The sequence below is a fragment of the Propithecus coquereli genome, unplaced genomic scaffold, assembly GCF_000956105.1.
Source record: "Propithecus coquereli isolate 6110/MARCELLA unplaced genomic scaffold, Pcoq_1.0 Scaffold83, whole genome shotgun sequence".
NCBI lineage: Eukaryota > Metazoa > Chordata > Mammalia > Primates > Indriidae > Propithecus > Propithecus coquereli.
The window spans coordinates 3,252,197-3,269,226 of NW_012154507.1; the positions used below are offsets into that span (position 1 = coordinate 3,252,197).

Sequence of the window (17,030 nt, forward strand, 5' to 3'; positions counted from 1 at the left end):
ACTATTTCATAGCTACATTTTAGGTAGGTACTTTCAGGGAATAAGGAATAAAGTAACAAAAATAATTTACAGTTGCATCTTTTCAATTATAAAGCAAAAAGCAGAAATCCCTTCCAAAAGTAGAATGTACTGCAAATTATTCATTCATTCATAGCCTCGCTCACACTGGAGTTCCAAGAAAGGCTAGCAAACCTCCTGGGGAAAGAAAATAGTAAACTACACCAAGTTTAATAACGTGACCCTCACTAAATGCACAGCAGTTATGGCAAAAGTAGAACTATTTTTTCATAACAGAAAGCGGGGGTAGTGGCAGCAAGGCCAGACAAGGGAAGGTTCCCTGACTTTTTGTATACAGATAACCTGGTTACAAAGAGTAGCCTGGCCTTGAAGAAAGAAGAGGAAATCATCACAATGGACATCATGTTGCTGAAAGAGGGTTTGTGGAGAAGGAAGGGTTGTTTCCAGGCAGCCCATTTAAATTCCTTAGTGAATGCGGATCATGTGCAAAGAGGTATCTCAGGCCCTTTTTTTTCTTTCTTTGTAACAACAAAATTGCAATTAATTAGGCTCTAGACTGCTCAGAGAAGCCCAGAACTGGGCCTAAAGAATAAAATACATGAAAAACCTGTGAAACCATGAAAATACATTTTTTAAAAAAAGTTTTCAGGTATAATACACAAAAGCAAACAAGTTTATCTTAAAAAATATCAAGTATCACATCCATAGCCTATTCCTAATTATAATTACTTCTTAAAGCAATATTTGTCTTTGTTTACAAATACAGCAGCAGGTGATAAAACCTAACATCTCAAACAGATTGCTTACAGTTCATAATACAAATGTATGTGTCCCAAATCACATTTTAGGCAGTTTAACTTAAAATGCATAGACAATTACATACATTAAATTTGTCATTATTGTCAATGAAAAAAATCACAATTTCAAGAAAAAAATTACAAAATATCTTTACAGCACACGCATAAGAACTCAAGTTTACTTAATGGCAACAAATCAGTATCTGCTAACCAGTGGCAGGCAGTGAAAGTGCCTTTATCCAGGGGTAAAGTGAAGAGGAAAAACATCCCATTACTTTGTACACTTGAATAGTTGCACCCATCAACACTACACTTTTGGAAAACCTCAATTTCTTAGTTAACAAAAAAGGTAAACCACACTTTGCCCTTTAACATGCCTACAGGCTGGTTCTACAATTTCCACCAGCAGCAATCCTAACATGTGTAGGTAAACCCGTAATGAACAGGTATATTAATGGATTCTGTCATGTCACCTCTAGACTATAAGCCTCTTAAGGACAGGGACTCTCTGGCATCTGGCAAAGCACCTGATCAGACGTGTCTACTGCATGAATGCTTCAGATGTATTCTGTAGTCAGAAGCTTGCGTGGCATTTTAAAAATACTGATTATTTTATTGGCAAATTTTTGTTTTACTTGGCAGAATTCTGAAAATAAAAAGAATAGTGTCTGTCTTCAATACTAAATATTGCTTTATTAAGATTAGTCTTCCCTGAAAGCCATCCATCACTTTCTATGCATAGTACAACAATACATCAGTGTGATTCATCTGAAGTCAGGCTGAGGATTTTCAAAAATGTTAACACTTAAAGGTCTGTGCTTAAGTTTAATTTCCAGGGTTTATAACCGTGGCATTTGATAAAGCTAGTTCTATATTACTCAGAGGGAGGAAGGAGACACTGGCACTTACTGTTTAGAAGTGTAGGCAATTGACTGATAAATTAGGCAGTCTTTTAATGAAAACTCTGAGTAGAGCAATTTTCATCTACACAAAGTTTCAAATGCTATACATTTGAGTACAATAGGTAGCACTAATTACTTGTGAGGTAATAGATCATGGGCAGTGACCTCTTTTCTAGAAAATATTCCAATATTACATTGTAGTGGTATGACTTGACTAAAGCCAAAAATTCACCCCTTTTCTTCTCTGCCCCATTACTACCTCTACTGAAAACCAGCAAAATGGATGCAGAATAAAGGAAGTTCTTGGGTAATTAAAAAATGTATTGTCTATTCCTGAATAATCAATATATTACTTTATACAAAATAGGGCTGTGGAGTCAGAGCTATTGGTAGTGTCTCCAAAAGCATGAGAAGATGAGAAGGTGGCAGTCCAGGACAGACAAGCCAAGGTATTTGTAGCACTCCATGTGATTCTTGAGAACTGTGTGGGAATGAGGACCTAAGGTCTAGGCTTTGATTTTTCATTGTCGTTTCTGCGTTTAACGTTTCAAAACCTATGATTCCCACTTCAGAAACACTATTCCTGAACACATCTCAAATATATCCATTACATGTATTTAAAAATTCTTGCTCTGAAGCCCAAATGTCAGCATATTCCATAATTTGTATTCCCTTAAGACCAAATATACTTGCTAACAAGCAGTCTTTTCCATAAATTTCAGCCTAGCATGACTTGTTTTGAAGGCAACACTATTCCCTTGCAAGGAGGAAAAAAACCTTCCTAGATGCTCCCCTCATTCCTCCTCTGAAACTTTTGCCTTTCTTAACTCCATCCAGACCAAACCTAAAAATATTTTTGACTCAGAGTGCTCACAAGAATCAAGATCCACCCCTCACAATTGGAGAAATGGTGCTTTACAAAAATAAGAATATAAAAGCAAATTCTATTATCCCTTTGATTTCCATTCTTTCATTAAAAAAAAAATCCTCCCAAATACCAGTTGTAAAGCCCTTGAAAGCAAAGGGTTAAAATGGCAGTATCATCCAGGGCACATGGGACAGTATGGGTCAACAGCCATTATACTTACTGGGAGTAGAGATCCCAAATCTTGTTTGGGATTACTTGCTAAATCCTTTAGCAACAGATTTTTCTCCTACAATCAATGGACTCCACAATTGCAGATTCCCAAACTTGCTACCTCTTCTTCTTTAGTCAAACTATATCCTCTCTAGTGTTACATTAAATATTTCATCTAAAGCCAGAGTTGTCAACTTATCCCAATGTAGGACAGCCAAAAATAACTCTAAGGAGAGATAACTTTGCTGCCATCTCACTTTTCATATCATCGTATCCTTCCACAGTTAATTGACAATTTAAGCCGTAACACCTAAGGGTACCTGCCTTGTAGACTGGAGGCCACTTTGACAACAGATTCCAAGAGTATTGTAGATAGCTATCATCTGTCTTGCAAAGAAGTTAAAGAAGAAAAGACTACTTTTGCCACTATGTAAGTGCTAACAACATTCTCCAGTCTGAAAATATCTAAACAAATTAGATTCCACTTTTGTCAATTCTTAAAGTTTGAATCTATCATCTATTTAACATAAGGGAGACACTGAATGTTCCTCTCAAAGATGACCATCTGGCTTTCTTAAAAGGAGGTAGCTATCAAACCATTAAATTGGCAGCATTTGGCATTCTTGACATTTTAATTATAGCAGAAATAAACTATTAAATATTTTATTACTAAGCAGAAACAGAGCTCCAGCATAAATCTCTTCTATACTGCTCTGAGAAATTCACAATACGTATTGGAAAGTCAATGAATACATTCAAAATCTCAAAATGTTATTTGATAAATAACAAGGTCAGGTCTACCCCAAATCTAAGAATCTGACTTAAAGATAAGGTGCCAAAAAGCTACTAGGGTTGTTTTGGTGGTTATAAACAATACTTAATATTTAAGCAACACAGTCACGTTGCTTTAAACTCAGTTGCAGACATCTACAATTTGTCAACAAATACAGAACTGAACTGTTAGCCATAAAAACTTTACAAATAGGTCCAGGAAACTATGCAGGAGACAATGACATAGCTTAACCAGACTCTGAAAGATATATATTTTGATTCACACTTGTACAAAGAGAACAGTCACATCTGTATGACTTAAGGTTCTCTAAACATAACTGCTGTATCTTTTTGACAGACCCATAGAGTATGCCAGTTTTCTGTATCAGGGAGGAATCAAGGGATATGCTCCTTCTAAAGAACTGGGAGGTGGGGATGGGAGGCTACAGGGAATGGTCTGGGCAGAAGAGCTGCCTCAGGTTTTGTGGGAAAGCAATTCCTAGGGTTTATCTAGTTTGAGATTCAGAACAAAGCAGAGAATTATTTTCTTCCTTGAGCTCTTCCCAAAGCAATAAGCACATCTTATAATCCATTCTAGAGCAATACAATGAGATCGCCAGTTTTCTAAGAATATAACTTTACATGCATGTTGGCCTGGATTAAAAAGAAAAAAGTCAGTTTCCATAAATGGCAGATTTCAGTGCTGTATGACCCATATGGCTAAAAATAAAACCAGGAAGTTTTTACCAAAAGCTCAAGGATATAAATGAACACTGGCTGGCTAGTGAACTCAACATTTGACAATTACTGACAGTTTTAAAATTTATATCCAAAATAACACCTCAAGGGAACCAAGTTTATTTATCCTATAGATAGAACAGCTCAAAATGTTAAGACATCATTTGTTTAGATTATAATGTGATTATTTTCAAAATTTATTTAGGGGGGGAAGTGACTATAGAAAAATACTTGAACTAATTTGTCAATGAAGTTGCAGATCCTAACACATAATCTTAGACTTTTAAGTGTAGTTTCATAACTTAAACAAATTGTTAATCAAAGAGCTATTCAGTATACTTAATCACTTTAACTTTCCATGAAAACCAAATAAAAATCACATCTGAATGATTTACTTCTGTTTTTATCTGATTGTATCCATCTGATGTACTACACATCCAAGTACAAGAGGCAGTTATCTTCTCTGAGAGGTGCAAGAGTTGTTCTTTCATGAATGCCCTCTAAGAATAGTGAAACCAGCAATTTTTATATATGCATTCATGTGCATATATATGTACTTCAAAAAGCAAAGCGTCATCTCTTCATCCATTGTTAACTTAATGGTAAGACTGCAATAGAAAAAAGAAAAAGTCAACTTCTAGATTTTGTAAGTGGAGTTTATTAACTCCTTGCTGTGGCTTAAAATAAATTTATTGCTTAATAAATCCAAACAGCAAGTCATCTCATTTAGTTACTTTGGCATATACTTTACAAAAAAAATATTTTTAGAGAATATATATAGTAAGAAGTTACACTAATGCAAGGAGGAAGTTTGGGAGGTACTTTTATAGCTGAGGTGTATGTTTGATTAATCTAATCAGAGATCTGATTAGTTATTTTGTGTGTTAAGAGTTAACAGATTTTTCCTTCCTAAGGAAAATCTTGACTCTGTATTTGGATGCTCACTTGGCTTACCTTATGGGAGAAGTGGAGTACTTTTCTATCCAGTCATATGACCAAGACCTCAACTAAGATGTTAACCCTACCCCAGCTTGGCTGACAGCAACGCAGAAAGCATTATATGTAACTGACACTAAAGAATAGTGGCATAATCTTGAGCTCAAGAATTGCCTGAAAGATGAGTGTTATATACTCATTGCCTTGGATTCTCTAAAAGTCTGTCTGTGTATCAGGCCCGATAAACAGAGATCGTTTTTATTGAATTGTGCTTGGTGTGATTATAAGAAAATATTGAGAAATATTAAAAAAACCAAGCCGAATAAAATGCATCTCAGCGTTTACCCTCAAGGATGCTGCTGAGGACACTGTTTGCTACATTACAAAATCTTTGGTGATCTTTGGGGAATTTTTCTTTTTGTTTCTAGTACAAAGACTTGTGCTTTCCTTAATCCTTTTAAACCTGAAGTTTTGAAATTTACTCATTTTATGTATTATACATGCATTCTCTTTAAAAAGGTTTTAAAAGCTTTCTAATCTTTCAACTAAAACTAGGGAGAAATAATCCTTCAGTTGTGCTTATATGATTATTAGTGCACATTAAATAACAAATTGAATACTCACATGTGGGCCACCAGGCATCGGTGGAGCACCAGAAGATCCTGAAGGCACTTGAAAAGGATTACTGGGAGTAGGATAGAGTCCTGGTGTGGGATATGATCCCGCAGGGGCAGGATACGGTGCTGGTGGTCCCCAGGCTCCTGGTGGAACAGTGCCCCATGGAACAGGTGGTGCTGCCCCTGGTGCTTGGGGAGGAGGAGCAGGATATGGCCCTGGAGATGGATATGGCATATTAGGGGTAGGATACTGCCCTCCCATTCCTGGTGCCCAAGGTCCAGAAGACATGGATCCCCATGGACCTAAAGGACCAGCTGCAGCTGGATCTGTGGGTGCACCATATGGTCTAGGTAGCTCTGGAAAGGGCATATTTGGTGTAGGATATGGGCCTGTGGGGCCAGGACCTGGCACAGGTGGGGCTGGATAAGGACCACCAGGTGGAGGGCATGATGGTCCAGAAGGAGGAAAGGGTGCTGGGGGTCCTGGAGGTGGTCCGGTGGGAGGCACAGAAGGATACATTCCTGTTGGTGCTGGTCCAAAAGGCACAGTGGAGGGTGTTGCACTTGGTGGGAGTCCAGATGGCACAGAAGGTGGAGCACTTGGGTTATTCCAAGGGTTGGAACCTGGCCAGCCTTGAGGAGGTTGGCCAGGTTTCGTATTGCTCACAGCAGGAGTTTTGGCAGGGGACTGTTCAGGTAGTGCATCTGCCAACTGGAATACAAAACAGACGTGTCTTATCTTATCTAGGGACAAGTCATACCAAACACTATTATAAACCCATAGAGAATAGTTAGCTATAGGGTCAGGGATTATAAACCTCAACAACATCTTCAAAAGCTAAGCTATTCATTTAATATAAAACTTGAAGTGTTCCTTAAACATCAACTTTATGGTACAAATTTCTCAGAGAAGCTCAATTTTTCTCAATACAACTAATCATACTGTGCTTCATTTCTGTGCTGTATTAATATAACAGACAGTAATTAAAAGGATAGAATTGAGTCAGGATCTGGATTTGAACCCCAGCTTTACCTCAAACAAGTCACATATTCTCACTCAGCTTCAGTTTCCTCATTTTCAAAAATAGTTTGAGGGTTAACTTGAGGCTTAAATGACATAGTTCAGGCAGTGCACTTCAGAGTGCCTGGTACATAATAATTTTCAATAAATACTGGCTATTATTAATACTATCAGGATAAAAGAGAACAATAGAAATAACACCTTAAATTTTTTCATTTAAGGTTTCACAAATAAATACTACAGGAAACATTTTCGAACATGCTATTATCTAAGTAAACTAAGGCAAATCACCCATCGAAATTACATGCCAAAATCCTCCCTCAAGAATCCCAAAAAGAATCCCTTTTAAGTTAAATGACAGTTAGGACCATGTTGTTTTTCTTAAGAACCAAAAACTTATCAAAGATAAACTCATCAACTTACCGAAAATTCATCAGACATTTTCCTAAAAAAAAAAAGAAAGAAAGAAAAGAGAAGGAAAAAAAAAGTTCAAAATCAATATTCATTATTTCTTATATGTTCTTTTAGGAACTTTCTATGCACAGATTATTTCTACTTGAATCTTAATCAATTATGGAATGTGGTTTTTTTTAATATAGGAAAATTTTCTATAATAGTTCATATAGCTCTATCAACTTCATCCTTTTTAATGGCTGCACATCATACAAAAATGATCCATAATTTAGTTTACAGTCTCATTTATATGGCAGTTTAGGTAGTTTTAAATAATGATACAGTGAACATCTTTGAATTTACCTTTGTTCATGTGTGAGAGTCTATCACCAGGAAAAAGCACCAGAAGTGGAATTTACAGAGTCAACAAGTAAGTTTATCTAAAATCCATCTGAAAAGTCCATGTCAGTTTGCATTGTCACCCTTTTCGCTAACTCCTCTTTTACTACTGGATAGTGTTAAATGTAAAATTGTTTTTCATTGTGATCGATTAAAAACTGGCATCTTGTTTATTTTTATTTTTTACTTTTTTAAATAAAGGTTGGTCAAGTGAAGCAGTGGGAGTGGAGAAGGAACAAAGGAATCTGTAACTGGTTGTGATTAACTAGTTATAAACACCACCGCACTCAGACCAACCTGGCATCTTGTTTTAACAGTGGAAAGCAGAACATCTTTTTAGTACCCCATTTATACTGTTTTTGTGAATTCGCTGATGTCCTTGGACCATTTTTGCCAGATTTTTAATTCAAGTATAATTAATACTCCATAAAATGTACAGATCTTAAGAGTTCAAGTTAACAAATTCTGACAATTGTATATGCTCATGTATATGAGATATAGAAAGAACATTTCCATCACTCTTGAAAGTTAACTCATGCTCCTTTCCAATTAGTTGCCATAACCCCAAGTAATCGCTTTTGGAATTTTGGTGGTTCTTTGAGTTTCTTTTATCTGTAGATTCTTAAATAATATTTTATGGTACTATAAAGGTTTTAAATTTCACGTAGTCAAACTCATCAATCTTTCCCTATATGTGGCTTCTGGATTTTGTGACATGTTTACAAAGGCCTTCTCTACTCCGAGATTAAAGAAAATTTTGCCTTACCTTTTTTTTTTTTTTTTTGAGACAGAGTCTCACTCTCTTGCCTGGGCTAGAGTGCCGTGGCGTCAGCCTAGCTCACAGCAACCTCAAACTCCTGGGCTCAAGTGATCCTCCTGCCTCAGCCTCCCAGGTAGCTGGGACTACAGGCACATGCCACCATACCCGGCTAATTTTTTCTATTTTTAGTTGTTTGGCCAATTTCTTTCTATTTTTAGTAGAGATGGGGTCTCGCTCTTGCTCAGGCTGGTCTCGAACTCCTGAGCTCAAACGATCCGCCCGCCTGGGCCTCCCAGAGTGCTAGGATTACAGGCATGAGCCACCACTCCCGGCCTGCCTTACTTTCTTAATGTATTTTCATGGTTTAACTTCTTGTTTAAAATCTTCCAATTATTCCAAACAATAATTACCAAATAATCTATCTTTTCTCAACTAATTGGACAAGCTACCTTTAACACATTCTACTGCTGCTATCGACAACTAGCATTTATTGAATGTTTACCATGGAATAGGCACTATGGCCTATCTCATTTAGTAGCTCCAGAGCTCTCTGTTTAAGCCCCAGAGCTAGTGATAAGTAGAGAAGGGGCTCAGACTCAGTACAGTCTGACTCTAGAGCTTAGGCTCTTAGTAAGGAGGCTATAAAGGCTGCACCATTTCCCATGGGTATTGTGGACTCTATTCTTTTTTACTGATTTGCACTGTACCATTCCATTTTAACTACAGCACCTTTATATTTTAAACAAATTTTAATGTCAGTCACCCTACTATTACTGTAGTTTTTTTCAGATTCTCTGAATATTCTCATTTTGATTTTTTCCAGATCATTTTGTAGAAAAAATGAAAATCTGTTGGTGCTCTGGCTGGAAATGCATTTAATTTACAGATGAATCTAGGGGACATGTCATGTATTTAAAATGTCAAGTCTTCTCATTCAAGAACAAAGTCAGCTGTCCTTGATAACCTAGGGAAATTGGGCCCAGGACCCTTGAAGATACCAAAATCTGAGGATGCTCAAGTCCTTGATATAAAATGGCACAGTACTTGATATAACCTCTGTGCATCTTCCTGTATATTTTAAATCATCTCTAGATTATTTATAACACTTAATACAATGTAAGTGCTATGTAAAGGTTTTACTGTATTATTTTTTATTTATATTTTTATTTATTGAATACACAAATATTCAATATTCACATAGATTCAATATTTGAATATTTGTTCAAGCATTTTCTGTCCGCAGATTGAGAAGCCACAGATACAACCGGCTTTCTAGTTCCCATACTCGTCATTAAGTTTTCTTGATCAGGTCTCCTACACATTTCTTACAAGAGAGAGTTCTATTAAAACTTTTTCTTGTAAATAGACTATTTTCTTCCATTTTCTTCCTCTTGTATTTTCTAACTAGTAGCTCATATATGGAACAAGGTTTCAAAATTTTAATCTATTACAGGTCCTCAAATAACATTTCATTGGACATTATTTTGTTATCACAATGGTGAGGAAAAAAATCGACTCCTAGCCTGGCCACCATCTGTGTGGAGTGGGCACATTCTCATCTGTACGGGTTTTCTCCAATTTCCTGCCATCTCCCAAAGCTGTGCGTGTGAGGTTGATGGCTTGTCTACATGGTCCTACTGAGTGAATGTGGGTGTGAGTGTGACCTGAAATGGGATGGTGTTGTGGTCAGGGCTGTGCCCTGCCTTGCACCCACAGCTGTCAGGAGATGCTCTGGCTACCTGAGATTTTGAACTTGAATAAGTGGGTAAATAATTATTTTATTAATCTTTTATTTATTCATTTTTTTGAAACAGGGTCTTGCTCTGTTGCCCTAGGCTGGAGCACAGTAGCACAATCATTGCTCCCTGCAGCCTGGACTCCTGGGCTCAAATGATCCTCCTGCCTCAGCCTCCCGAGCAGCTGTACTACAGGTACACACCACCACATGTGGCTAATTTTAAAATTTATTTTGTTAAGATGGGATCTCTCTATGTTGCTCAGGCCAGTCTTGAACTCCTGGCCTCAAGTGATCCTCCCTGCTTGTCCTCCCCAAGTGCTGGGATTACAGGTGTGAGCCACTGCTTTCGGCTATTAGTCTTTCTTAAATGTATGTATAGCTCACATTTATTCTATTTTTTTAAATAGGTCATTTAAAGGACTGCATCACATTTATTTTAATGTGTAAAACTGAACATGTTTTGGGTCTTTATTTAGAAGTTTGGTGATGTTTCTGTGATGGGAAATATGCTGTAGAAACCTAACTGATATTTATATCAAGTAGCCTGTGGTAAATTTGGTTTCACTTAAAGTCACAGTTTTCAAGAATGTATGCACTATGTTAAGTGAACACTTACTGCATTACTTTTGTAAGCGGCAACATTACTGAATAATTATTATTATTAGTTTTTTGGAGACAAGGTCTCGCTCTGTTGCCAGGGGCTAGAGCGCAGTGGCATCATCATAGCTCACTGCAACCTCAAACTCCTGGGCTCAAGTGATCCTCTGGCATCAGCCTCCGGAGTAGCTAGGACTATAGATGCGTGCCACCACGCCCGGCTATTTTTTATTTATTTTTTGGTTTTTGTAGAGATGGAGGTCTCCCTATGTTGCTCAGGCTAGTCTTGAACTCCTGGCCTCAAGAGATCTTCACCTTGGCCTCCCAAAGTGCTAGAATTACAGGTGTGAGCCACCGCAACCAGTCTGAATTGAATTATGCCATTTGTAAAAAATAATTTTACCTTCTCTAATATTTATGCCTCTTTCATCTTTTGTATCAGCTAGGACTCAAACAATGAAATGTTAGTGATCATGGGTACGGTGATCTTGTTTCCACCTCTCCTGGGAATGCTTCTAATGTTTAAGTATGATTTTCACTTTTTAGTTTGAGATTTTTACAGATTATATTAAGTACGTTTTTATTTATGCCTATGGTACTAGATTTATTTATTCCTATTTTGCTAGTTAAAATATATTAGAGAAGACACTGAATTTCTTCAGATCTTTCAGTGTCTAATGAGTTGATCTCAGTTTTTCTCCCTTGATCTAACAACAGTTAACTATATTAAAATAGGCTAATTAATATAAAGCCATCCTTGCATTCTTAGGAGTTTTATTTTTAATTATGACTTGGTTATCATAAGGAATGATAAAGGAAGAGAACATGAAGCTTACTAAGTCCAAACTGCTACATCCTTTTTATTCAGAGTATCAAAAAACACACCTTGACTGTACAGCAAACAATCCATTTACTCTCATGTTAAGGTTTTACATTAAAACATCACATCACCCAATAGTATTCTTAGGAGTAATGTTAGAAGAAAGTTTATTAATGAATGGTAAGTTAAAAGTCTACAGAAGTAAGACTGACATGCTTTTCAAACAGGGTGAGCCTTTCTGAAACAGAAAACAGTCCTATATCAAAGTTCATGTTAATTCTGGAGCAGTCAATCTAATGAACTTCATATGGTCTTGCTGTTTAGGTTTTCAGAATTACTTTCTTCCTCTTTGTTTTTGAAAAACATATACACACAGTATACAATTAACTAGTCATAGAATTATATAAAATATAAATTATCCCACAAGTTAATAATATTAAACTAATTCACAACTCTGGCTTTAAACTTTTTTAGTTCAAAATCAAAGTTTGGAAGATAGAGGAGGTGCTAGAATCTTATGATTAAATAATAACGAAGCTGCAACCAAAGGAATCATAAACAAGCTGGGCGTGGTGGCTCACAGCTGTAATCCTAGCACTTTAGAAGGCGGAAGCAGGAGGCTCATTTGCAGTCAAGGAATTTGAGACCAGCCTGAGCAACACAGCAAGACCCCGTGTATACAAAAAAATGGAAAAATTAGCTGGGCGTGGCACATACCTATGCTCCTAGCACTCTGGAAGCTGAGGCAGGTGCAAGACCTATCGCACTACCTTAGTAAACTGACCTGCTCTCACTGCCTAGAATAAACAATGTTCATGTTACAATAGCCCCCTTTATAGTCAATTTCAGTTACCTGTGGTCCAAAAATATTAAATGGAAAATTCCAGTAAGAAACAATTCATGGCAGGGCATGGTGGCTCATGCTGGTGGTAATCCTAGCGTTCTGGGAGGCTGAGGTGGATAGATTGCTTGAGCTCAGGAGTCCGAGACCAGCATGAGCAAGAAAGACCTGCCTCTACTAAAAATAGAAAAATTAGCTGGGCCTCGTGGCATGTGCCTGTGGTCTCAGCTACTTGGGAGGCTGAGGCAGGAGGATCGCTTGAGCCCAGGAGTTGGAGGTTGCGGTGAGCTATGATGATGCCACTGCACTCTACCCAGGCGACAGAGCAAGACTCTGTCTCAAAAAACGAAAAAAACCCAAAACCAATTCATAAGTTTCCAATGGTGTGAGCACCATTCTGGGTGGCATAATGAAATCTTGTGCCGACATGAACCATCCCTTTGTCCAGTGTACCCCACTGTATACACTATCTGCCTGTTAGGTACTTAGCAGGCATCTTGGTTATCACATGGAAAAAACATAGTGTGTATATATATGTAAGGTTCAGTACTATCTTCAGTTGCCATTAGGTGTCTTGTAATATATCCCCCCTAGGATATGGGGGGGGACTACTGTAATTGGAAGCATTTCAATTTGCTTTCTGGGGGATAATTTCATCGGAAAAAGGTAAAAAAATAGAGTTGGACATCAGTGTTTCAATATGAGAAGAATTGTAGAAAGTAAAAAAAATCTAGATTTTCCAAAAAGCTATTCCAAAACATCTGAATTATTGCTAATTATTAAGATGAGGCCAATGTAACCTTGAACTGGTCAGAAGAGTTTATAACCAAGAAAGGTTTTCTTTTTTTTTTTTCCCCTTTCTTTGTGGAGTAATGTAAAGCTATTACTTCCAAAACTTTCCATTACTATTTTATGGTATGATCTACCCAGCACTTGAAAAATAATTAGTTATTTTCTGAGCAAAAAGAGTAGTAATTTTAAAACAGTAAAAGATTTTTTTTGATATATACTAGAAAAGCAAAACATTTTGGTAATTCCTATGGCCTTTAGAGTAAATCCTCCCAATCATTGTGAGGTTTAAGAAAGTTGAACTCCTTAAATTACTAGTGACCTCCAACAAGGAGTATTTCAGAGGGTCATCACATTGTCAAGTGATAAATATGGGACTACACAGTTATGAAAGCTAGACATCAATCCTTTTGACCGAGTCTTTTGTTTTTGTTTTTTTTTGAGACAGAGTCTCACTTTATTGCCCGGGTTAGAGTGAATGTCGTGGCGTCAGCCTAGCTCACGGCAACCTCAAACTCCTGGGCTCAAGCAATCAATCCTTCTGCCTCAGCATTCCGAGTAGCTGGGACTACAGGCATGCGCCACCATGCCCGGCTAATTTTTTTTGTATATATATATTTTTCGTTGTCTAGCTAATTTCTTTCTATTTTTTTTTTTTTTTTGAGACAGAGTCTGGCTCTGTTGCCCTGGCTAGAGTGCCGTGGCGTCAGTCTAGCTCACAGCAACCTCAAACTCCCGGGCTCAAGCGATCCTCCTGCCTCAGCCTCCCAAGTAGCTGGGACTACAGGCACATGCCACGAGGCCCAGCTAATTTTTTCTATATATATATTTTTAGTTGTCCAGATAATTTCTTTCTATTTTTAGTAGAGACGGGTCTCGCTCATTGCTCAGGCTGGTCTCGAACTCCTGACCTTGAGCGATCCGCCCGCCTCAGCCTCCCAGAGTGCTAGGATTACAGGCGTGAGCCACCGCGCCCGGCTTGACCGAGTCTTTTGACAAAGGCAAGCTTCTTAACAAGAGACCATTTTCCCGTCTGTAAAACAGCTATAATTTCTGGCTGTCTCACAGATAATTAAAAGTAACACACTTAATAATCTATAAGGTGCTATGCAGATGTAAGATATTTATTAAGAGAAACTAAGGGAAATCAGGATTTTGCATTTAGTAAGGGGAGGGAGGATGATGGTATGTATTGCATTGAAAATATAAATTCTGTATTAGATTACATAATAATTTTTAGTATTTGGCTCATTCATCTAATTAAGTTCCATTTTTTACATTTGGGTAACTCAAAAATTGAGATTTTGAACGTTTTTGAACACTTCAAATTTCCAGTACAGGTTGAGCATCCCAATCTGAAAACTCGAAATGCTCCAAAATCTGAAACTTTTTGAGTTTTCCTTTGATATGATGCTTAAAGGATATGTTCATTGGAGCATTTAGGATTTTGGATGCTTAAATGGTATAATGCAAATATTCAAAAATAAAAAAAAAATTCAAAATTGAAAACACTTCTGCTCCCAAGCATTTCAGATAAGGGATACTCAACCTGCAAAATTTTTTACATTTATTCACATACTTGTTGGAACATATGTGCCAGGCACTGTGTTGGGCTTTGGGGAAATTAGAAGTATTACATGGAAATTCCTGAGAAGTGGTGTCTCTGCAGTCCAGAAAAACAATAAAGAAAAAGCTGGTGGGACAGGCCCTAAGGAAACTAAGGAAAAGAGAACAGTTAGGGTAAAAGCTCGGAGAATCCGTGGGAAGCATAAGGAGTTCAGATTGGATGGCATATAGCAAGAAAGGGAAGCGGTCTGAAAGTCTTAGTAGAGAGACCTGAGACTAGGGTTTGAATCATTTAACTTAATACTCAGCTTACCTGAATGAACCTCAATTTCTTCAACCATAAACAATGGGCCAATAATGTTGGCAGGGACTAAATGGAACTCTGCCCAATCAAGTGCCTAAAACAGTGCTTGACTGGGAAACATTCCAAATTCTAGTCTTCCTTGGTATATAAGCATATAGCATACAGTTAAAAGAGTGAATGTTCTGCAGCTCTTCACTGGCCGGTTCAACTCCGGACAAATCTAAGTCTCCAAACTTCAGAGGTAAAGGAAGATGGGAATAATATCTACCTCACAGATTTGCTGTGAGACTTACATAATAAATAAACAAATCTCACTGTCACTGCCTGGCATATAACAAAAACTCAACAAACCTCAGTTTCTATAATCGCTATTAAAGGCCCATAAAACTTTATCTGCCATTCTCAATCTGGAAACCTACGAAAATGAAAGAAACTTTTCCAAGTTTGGCATAAAACTTATTTAGTGGTAAAATCTGACCTGCAGCTATTTATAATTTCTATTAATCCCTACTTAGAATGAATATTCACACCTACTGCCATACAAATATTAATGTTGATTTACTGGGTGCCTTGACTCTGCTGGGGGGTGTTATCTCCCATCTATGTAATATATTCCTTTCCTAAAATATAAAGATAAAATCCAAATATTTATGAATTCCAGGACACACTGGCCACAGGATTTCTGTTAAGAGACTGGGGACGAGTATTACCCATTCCTCCTCGAGAGAGGAAAAGAACATTCCAATACATGCAACTCAATTCAAAAGTTTCTGAAACAAACTAGCTTTGCATAGTGGTCTCTGAGAAGCCAGCAGCAAAAAAATTTCTATTCTTGCCCAAAGAACACTATTGAACAAAGAACTTCTGAAATATTTCTGAAGGCTACCTTTGCCTGTAATAAGGGTTCATTTTCAAAACAGGCCTTTACAACCACCGGGCGGCTGTAATGCTAAAATAATTTTTAGCAGTAATGGTAAAAAAAAAATGTTTTTCGGTAGAGTCTGGTTTGATGCTTTAAATATTAGAATCTTTATTAAAGCAGTAACCTTGGTTTTCAACGTAAAGAGGAAAACGGTTCAGCTATTTATAAGCTATCGTGCATGTGCTCCTAAATCCTAAAATAATAGACTATTATTACAGAACTCAGCACTTCTCATAGTTTGTCCTCAGTATTCGCCTAATGCATTTGTGAGCAATTCTACTAAATAACAACCAGAACGTACGTCACATTGCGGATTACTTTAAACAAGCGTCAGAGATTCTCGTAAGAATCTATTCGGGCCTTTCCCTTTTCATTAGAGATTAATGAATGGGTGTAACCGGGGGATCAGGGTCAAGGGGCCCAAGGACGACACCCCCCATATAAGCAAACGAACAAAGGGAGTCCAGGATCAACCGGAGCGAACCGGCCTCTGAGCGGGTCGCGCCCGCCCGGGGAAGGGGTGGGGGAGGGGCAGGCCCGTTCCCGCCCCGCCCCCTAGCCAGGCCTGACGTCAAGCACAGAAAAATCCCTCGGGCGCGACATCAGCGGCCTCCGACGCCTTCTCCCTGGGGGGCGATCGGGAGGCGCCCCGCAGCGCGGAGGAAGATGACCCAGACAACCGCTCAGTCCCAGCCCCCAGGGAGGCGACCACGGCCCAAGCAGTGAGGTGACTCGAGACACCTCTGTTACTGCCCCCGCTTGGCCGCGCCCGCCAGCCCCGCAACCCCAGCTCCCTGTGCCTCTCCACGACTTCCACTGGCACCGAAGCAGCCTCACCCAGTAAGATCCAAGCCCGCAGCAGGGTCTAGAAGCGGCGATCGGTCCCAGCAACGAGGCGCAGAAGAATCGGGCGCAGGCTGACTGACGGCAGCGGCGGCGGCAGCTGCAGCACCACTAGCGCGCGGCTCCTCCTGGCGCCGGAACAGGAAGCGCCGAGCGCACCGCCTCCTCCCGCGCTCCCCT

At 38.5% G+C, this 17,030-nt stretch overlaps 1 protein-coding gene across 1 annotated transcript; it reads right to left on the reverse strand.

The window, feature by feature from the left end:
- Window positions 1-629: 629 nt before the first annotated feature.
- Window positions 630-17,030, reverse strand: MAPK1IP1L (mitogen-activated protein kinase 1 interacting protein 1-like). Its single transcript, XM_012663798.1, has 4 exons — window positions 16,845-17,030; window positions 7,302-7,323; window positions 5,865-6,569; window positions 630-4,912 (listed from the first exon to the last, which is right to left on the reverse strand). Exons 2-4 carry the CDS (start codon window positions 7,317-7,319, stop codon window positions 4,901-4,903), a joined length of 735 nt encoding a protein of 244 aa, XP_012519252.1. The 5' UTR covers window positions 7,320-7,323; window positions 16,845-17,030; the 3' UTR covers window positions 630-4,900.